Source organism: Salvelinus alpinus, chromosome 23 (assembly GCF_045679555.1).
Source record: "Salvelinus alpinus chromosome 23, SLU_Salpinus.1, whole genome shotgun sequence".
NCBI lineage: Eukaryota > Metazoa > Chordata > Actinopteri > Salmoniformes > Salmonidae > Salvelinus > Salvelinus alpinus.
Genome location: NC_092108.1, coordinates 43,883,366 through 43,890,569, shown reverse-complemented (window position 1 = coordinate 43,890,569; position 7,204 = coordinate 43,883,366). Strand labels below are relative to the sequence as shown.

The window sequence follows — 7,204 nt, the reverse complement described above, 5'->3', positions numbered from 1 at the left end:
TTTTTTTATTTCAAAAAGTACATTTCTTGCATGTAATTCTTGTGAAGTGCGCATTAGATTTTTGTATTTAAATTTTGCTTGGTATGTAGGCCTATTTAGGCTTTCATGCGCTGGGGCCTGTTGCACAAAACTAGGATAAGGGATTAAGCCAGGATATCTTGGTGATCCTGGCTCAATTGATCCGTAATCCGGTTGCACTAAAGATGGATAGGGGGCAGGAGGATATGTTATGGTATAAATTACCATGGAGATTTATTCTGTGGAGCTAGCCTGCTCCAGACCAGGCTAAATTCCAGGATCTATTTAATCTCATCCCTAATGTCAGTCAGCAGTCACCACAAATGGAAACCAATAGTTATTTCACTGCTCACTATACATTGTTATCACATATAACTAGACCCACTGTTATTATTTAAACGTTTGTGATCATTAATTTAAATGATTTTGGATAAAAAATGATTTTTAGATGATGTTGCTATCATTAGATAATTTACAGTTTCCCATAGACTATAAGGCTATATATAAAATGATAGAATATTAGGGCCACAGAGGGGAAAAAAACACAAGTCATAACCAGTTGTTTTAAAGGAGGACAGTTGTTAAAATGACAGATGTGGGGCATTTCGTGAAATTGTACTTCAGTATGGTTTCATAAACAAAGACATGCTGATGTGCCAGAATATTAAGTATCACATTGTCATAAGTATCAAAACAATATGTAGCTTTTCTGCATAAAGAACCAGCCTCATAAATGTATGACTTTATCCTTTTTCTTCAGTGTGGCCCTAGTACTCTGTCATATAAACAAATACACATTCCATATGAATATAAAAACACAATGTGTAACATTATGTTCCTTTATTGAATAAGGACAAAACAAAGCAGGTAAACCATCAGCTCCTTTCGAAACTGAAGTCACAGTGACTCTACAAGATGGAAAGCACAGAATCCAAGCATATTATACAAAATGATACATACACATTCAAAGGTCTGTATATAACACACCCTGCATGTCTGCACACTAAAATAAATGCAGGACAAATCCATACACATCAACTGAACAGACAAATGAATGGATGCAGTAGCCTCCCTGCAGCCTTGTATTACACACAGTATACCGCACAAACATCATAAGAGGCCAAATTCGTCAAAAAACGAACCCAAAAAAACCCAAATTCCTCTGCCACCGCAGGACATATTTAACCAAAATTGAAAGCACACATACTAACTAAAATAATTCAACACATATTGGTCCCTCAGCAGCCGACCACTGTCGTCATCAGGGAAGATTGCCGGATTGTCCCAGTCCATGGCTGGTGGCACTCTGGGGGCCCTCTCCTTCCTCAGGCAGGCCACATTGTGGAGGACAGCACAAGCCACAGTAATATCACATGCCCTAACAGGGCTGACCCTTAATTTGTGAAGGCAGTGAAAGCGTGCCTTCAGGAGGCCAAAGGTCATTTCAACTCTGGCCCTGGTCCTGGCATGGGCATGGTTGTAGGCCTGCTGTGCTTCCTGGGGGTCTGTGAAAGGTGTCAGGAGAAAAGGCTGGCAGCCATACCCCCTGTCTCCCAGCAACACACCAGAGAATTCACCTGTCAACACAAAATCTCATCATTACTACCTCATAAACACAGTGATATTCTTGACACAGCCATGATGGTTATAAATAGGGGTTGTGTGGCTTACCTTGTGATAGGCACTGATAGATTTCAGGGGCCCGAAAGATTCTGGAGTCATGGACTGAGCCAGGCCATTTTGCCACAACATTGCTGATCACACAGTCAGCATTGCAGACCATCTGAAATCATAAGATGAGGAATATTACACCAATCAATGCACATCACTGGCAATGCAGAGTGTTCGTCAATGGACAATATCAAAAAGTTATGTTCACCTGAACATTAATGCTGTGAAAGGATTTCCTATTCACAAAATCGGCCTCATGGGCACCTGAGGGGGCTTTTATCCTTATGTATGTGCAGTCCACTGCACCAATGACATTGGGGAAACCTGTCACACAAAGTAATGAGTATCCTACTATGTGTTAACAGTTGTCCTGTAATTTGTAGATCCTCTTACCTGCAATCCTATAGAACTCCTCTTTGATGTCACAGAGTCTTCTGTGGCCAGGGAAGGAGATGAAGACATCTGCTAATGCTTTGATAGCCAGACACACACTCCTTATTGTGCGGCAAATTGTGGCCTTGTTCAGCTGTTCTGCATCCCCCACTGAGTACAGGAAGGCTCCACTAGCAAAAAAGCGCAAGGCCACACAAACCATTTGCTCCACACTCAGTGCATGGCTCCGTGCAGTGCGGTGCTTAATCCTGGGACCCAGTAGTCTGCATAGATACCTGATGCCATCTGCAGAAAACCTGTATCTTTCATATAGATGGTCATCAGGGAAGGCCAGTGGGTCCAACCGGTCCCTGAAGACCCTTTCTCGCCTGAAGGCTCTCCTCAGCACAAGTGCTTCTTCATCCACCACATCTCGCACGAATGGGCATGCCATTGTCAGAGCAGAAAGGAACACACAATTTTGGGCCTTCATATAGGCTAGTGGCCACACCTGGTGCTGGGGGGGTGGGCAAAAGAGGGCGATGCCTTATAACGATGACTTGGTTGTACTGATTGCTGGGAAAATAAAAAAAACCTTAGAAAGATGCCACCGTCCTGTGTGCTCACAATAAGAGCTCATATGTCATGGCTCACTTGACTTTACGAGAATATACCTAATTTTTATTTTGAGCTGTGTCATCTTCTTGGAGCTGGGGGAGGAAAGAAAAATAATGATTAATACATTTGTGTTACAGTTAGCATACAGTGTACATTGAAGGCATATCTCACCTCCCTCTCAAGTTTTTTTATTTCAAGGTCCAGTTTCCTAATTGTCCTCTTTTTTATTTCGGACTCCAGTGCAAGATTTTCCATCTTTTTCTTCTTGTACTGAATGTCTATGTCTGCCAGTTCTATTTGGCGCCGGAGGTGGTTGCCATACAACTTTCTGATAGCTTGTGAGCTCTGTGAACACAATACAATTAGCGCAGCTGGAATTTGGCAGGATGTGGTGTCCTTTTATTAATACGCACTATGTTGCCAGGCTGGTTTTCCCACTGTATAGCATCTGGGTCCTGTAAAAGAAATTAGATTTTTTGATTTTGATGAGGACTCCTCACCATTGTAGAGTAAATAGTACTTTCACAGTCTTAACATGATACCTCATGCCTTCTGGAATCCAGAGAGATGGTCTCCTCCTCATCATCGTCTCCATCATGTGCTGTTGCTGCTGCACTGGGGCCTTCACCCTATCACATTTAATCGGATTCATATTGAAGCTAGTAGACAAGACATGCCAGGCCTACAGTATGCCTTTGATGGAGTACTCACTGGATCAGCATCGTCTGGTGCTTGTGCTGGTGGCTCTAACAGGAACACAGTGCTGCCAGACACTGCAAGGCAATAGGTAAACCAAAGTCAGACAGTCCAAATTGATTCAATATGAATGTGGTTGTATCCCATGTAGAGATGGAAGGACATACCTTGAATGAAGCGGGTGGCATCTTGGGAGGAACCTATGCTCGTCTCTTTCCCCCCAGGGATCCCCTCTAAGACGGGCCTGCCTTTATTTAGCTCCAAGGCCATGTCCTCTGCTGGGGTAAGGTCAGCCTTTGGTGACCCACCACCCGTGCCTTGTCTGTGGGTATTCTTTTTCACTGCTAAAACAGTACAGACAATGTGTGAGCAGGCACCTTCTGGGTACAATATATGCTTGTGCTTTGTTAAATATTAGTCAGGGACCATACCATTCTGCAGAATGTTCTTGTATTTGATTTTGACCTGCTGCCATGTCCGTTTTGGCCCGTTCATGTTTAATCTACACACACACACACACACACACACACACATTTAATGGAGTCACACTGCAAAAAATTACTTGGTATTTTTGTCTTGTTTTCAGTAAAAATATCAAAAAATTTATCATAGCTTTATACAGTGTGATGGAGTTACTTTACACAATTTCACTCATATCTGCAGTGCATTTCAATTAAAAATTTAACCGTTTCATAATTACAGTACAACTGCATTTTTGGAGATGTGAATTAAATATTTGAATTGTAATTGTGATGTTTCAGCGGAGCGGTGAGTGTGTAATTGTGCACTACTTACGCATTCAGGCGGTCTGCAATACTTTGCCACGCTTTTTCTCTTTGCTTTATCACTGTGGCGGTGTTGCCTTTCTTCTTAATTATATCTTTTACCTCCTCGTATGCCTCCATGAGGATTTGTGCTTCCGACCGGGAAAAGTACGCGGCTCTAGTTGCCATGGTAAATCAGTTAATCTGTGATCTGTGGCGGGGTCTATTTGAGTGAGCCGTGAGCGCGCACCTATCCAGGATTGGTTTCACCTGGCTTAATGAATCCGTGTCTGCTCATCCTGGCTTGGTCTTTGTGCAACCAATTAAGCCTGGACGCACATGTTTTGGCTTCATTGAGCTCAGCTGAGTCATTTATCCCGGATGTCTTAATTCTACTTTTGTGCAACAGGCCCCTGGTGGGAAGTGTGAAATTGGGAAGTGCACATTTGTAAGTCCAACATGGTTGTGTTCAAGTGCTTTTGAAGTCGGAACAATTCTTAAACCAATAAGATTTTAACGTTGCCAATAATAAAGTTAGTTAGCTTAACATAAATGTGTAATTATCAAGGCGGATTTGTTGTAATCTTTTGGGTTGAAAAGGTGAAAGGTGAAACGTCACAACTCAGCAACGACAGAGACGGAAGAGGAAGCGAGACATCCCACTCTTGTCGTTTTTTCTGTTTCAATGGAAGTCAGTGAACTAAGTAGTAGACAGACCCAGCTGCTATCACTATGGAAGAGCCATCCCCTTATTAAGTAAACTGGAACTGGCTATTTATTTTCAGTGGTAAACGGCCTAAGGGAACTATCTTCAATTTTTCCACCATCTTTGCCAAAATTTCATGCCAGAGTCCCACTTGCAATTATGGGCGCGTTTGAGTGGAAAGGCGAATGCAACTGACTGTAGACGACAGTTGAGGACTGAGGTCGGGGGAGGTGTATCTGCGACAGCCGGAAGTCTGACACTAATGTGGTCTTCCAACAGCAAGGCTCAGATCAACATGGCAGTGTTGCCATTGTTTATAAAAGTTTTACTTTATAATGTTTGTATAAACATGTCTCCAACCCCCATATCCCACACTCACAAACTGAAATCATGTGTGTGTACAATCAATCAGTGAGTGAGAGCTTCAAATATCACATGAATTTGTATATATCCACTGAATCGCACTTTGGTCACATTTGCGTGGCTCAAACAAAAATATACCCTAATGATTGGTTGGCAATTGAGCTTCCCACAATGCAGGCGATGAAGTTGGTGAAGAGCAGCTGCAGAAACTTGCAGTCAAAACTTCATGACCTTTGATTCCATTATTTTTGTAAAGTTCATGCAATCAGCATGTATGCTCAACATACTTACAAAGACTTGACAAAAATGATCTGATTGAACGCGCCCTACAACTTGGACGGTTGTTCAAGTAAAACTTCCCTGTCGGAACTCCGAACTTCAGATTACTCTTGACAGCATGAACGCCTCCAATAGTTGTGCAATAGTCTGTCGCAAGCTTCCCAGTAGAAACAGTTCACGCATATCTTATGTTGACATTTTGTGATGTTTTTGTTCGTTTTGGTATTTGAGCACGTCATTTTTTCTTGAGACAAGTCGAAGTTCTGTAACGAATGCACGTTCAAAACAACTGGGAGCTCGGATTCCTCAATTAAGTGTTTATTGTTATTCAACGAGAGCCGAATAGTCTCTATGCAATTTTTTTCACTTGATAAATACTGCACCACACATCTTGGTGAGATGTGAAATTTCGCGACTAAGACCTCAGCAAAAACGTCAAAATGCATTACAGGCTTGTAGATTTTGCTTAGATGAATTCTGACTATCTTGAGGAAGTGTATACTGGCCATGTTGTTGTTATGGTATCTCATGAGGGACAAACAGTAATATTGCAGCTTTTTTAGATTTTTCAACAAAGGTCTTTTAAGGGAGTATGCGAGGCACAGACGTTCGCCTCGCCGAGTTCTGCTAGGAGTTAACCGAACCTAGTATGCGGGCACCTTTAGAATTCTGCATGACAGAGGGCCAGCAAAGCCATAGCCATGTATTTAGAGTCTATATCTAAATACACGGAGTGTATAAAACAATAGGAACACCTTCCTGATATTGAGTTGCACCCCCTTTTTCGCTCAGAACAGCCTCAATTCGTCGGGGCACGGCACGGACTCTACAAGATGTCGAAAGCGTTCCACAGGGATGCTGGCCCATGTTGACACCAATGCTTCCCACAGTTGTGTCAAGTTGGCTGGATGTCATTTGGGTGGTGGACCATTCTTGATACACACTGGAAACTATTGAGTATGAAAAACCCAGCAGCATTGCAGTTCTTGGCACACTCAAACCAGTGCACCTGGCACCTACTACCATACCAAGTTCAAAGGCACAATCTTTTGTCTTGCCCATTCACCATCTGTATGGCACAGATACACAATCCATGTCTCAAGGCTTAAAACTCCTCCTTTAACCTGTCTCCCCCCTTCATCCATACTGATTGAAGTGGATTTAACAGGTGACATCAATAAGGGATCATAGCTTTCACCTGGTCAGTCTATGTCATGTTAAGAGCAGGTGTTACTGATGTTTTGTACACTCAGTGTGTACTGTATGGCTCTGGTCAGAATTATATGACAATGACCGTCACAATCAGGAATGGAATCATTTACGTAAAGAGCAGTCTACCTAACTCTACTAACAACGAAGACAGCGACTTTTACACCAAACATTTTTACTTTCAAATATGGAGAATGATTTCATGACGGGTGAGAACGTTTGAATTTGAATTATATCTAAAAAATTTAATATTATAATTAATTGGAAAATAGCATTTTGAGTAGGCCTAGAAAGAGAATATGTAAAATATCAAAGTGTGGAACAATTTGGTCCAGGAAACTTTTGGCTGTGTTTGCTGTAAACTATACCACTGCATTTTACATTTGCTGTTATAGCCTTGATATACACAACCGTTCAAAAGTTTGGGGTCACTTAGAAATGTCCTTGTTTTTGAAAGAAAAGCAAATTTTTTTGTCCATTAAAATAACATCAAATTGATCAGAAATAC

At 41.9% G+C, this 7,204-nt stretch overlaps 1 protein-coding gene across 3 annotated transcripts; it reads right to left on the bottom strand.

Annotated features, from left to right (window-relative positions):
- Nucleotides 1–843: 843 nt before the first annotated feature.
- Nucleotides 844–5,693, bottom strand: LOC139551103 (myb/SANT-like DNA-binding domain-containing protein 4). 3 transcript variants are annotated; one of them, XM_071362503.1, is made up of 11 exons: nt 4,171–5,692; nt 3,807–3,877; nt 3,543–3,719; nt 3,391–3,452; nt 3,222–3,308; nt 3,093–3,134; nt 2,851–3,024; nt 2,736–2,771; nt 2,083–2,637; nt 1,690–1,801; nt 844–1,595 (listed from the first exon to the last, which is right to left on the bottom strand). In XM_071362503.1, exons 1-8 carry the CDS (start codon nt 4,326–4,328, stop codon nt 2,736–2,738), a joined length of 807 nt encoding a protein of 268 aa, XP_071218604.1. In that variant the 5' UTR covers nt 4,329–5,692; the 3' UTR covers nt 844–1,595; nt 1,690–1,801; nt 2,083–2,637. The 3 variants fall into 3 exon arrangements, with proteins under 3 accessions (XP_071218604.1, XP_071218603.1, XP_071218602.1); XM_071362502.1 differs by having other exon boundaries at nt 2,736–3,024; nt 4,171–5,693; XM_071362501.1 differs by having other exon boundaries at nt 2,083–3,024; nt 4,171–5,693.
- Between the last annotated feature and the right edge of the window lie 1,511 nt (nt 5,694–7,204).

Excerpts from the sequence above, each read along its gene's own strand:
- LOC139551103 (XM_071362501.1), bottom strand. The coding sequence starts at position 4,328 with ATGGCAACTAGAGCCGCGTACTTTTCCCGGTCGGAAGCACAAATCCTC. Across the intron at positions 3,878-4,170 it reads ATTGCAGACCGCCTGAATGC|ATTAAACATGAACGGGCCAA; the intron begins GTAAGTAGTGCA and ends GTGTGTGTGTAG. Across the intron at positions 3,135-3,221 it reads TGGATTCCAGAAGGCATGAG|GACCCAGATGCTATACAGTG; the intron begins GTATCATGTTAA and ends TTTCTTTTACAG.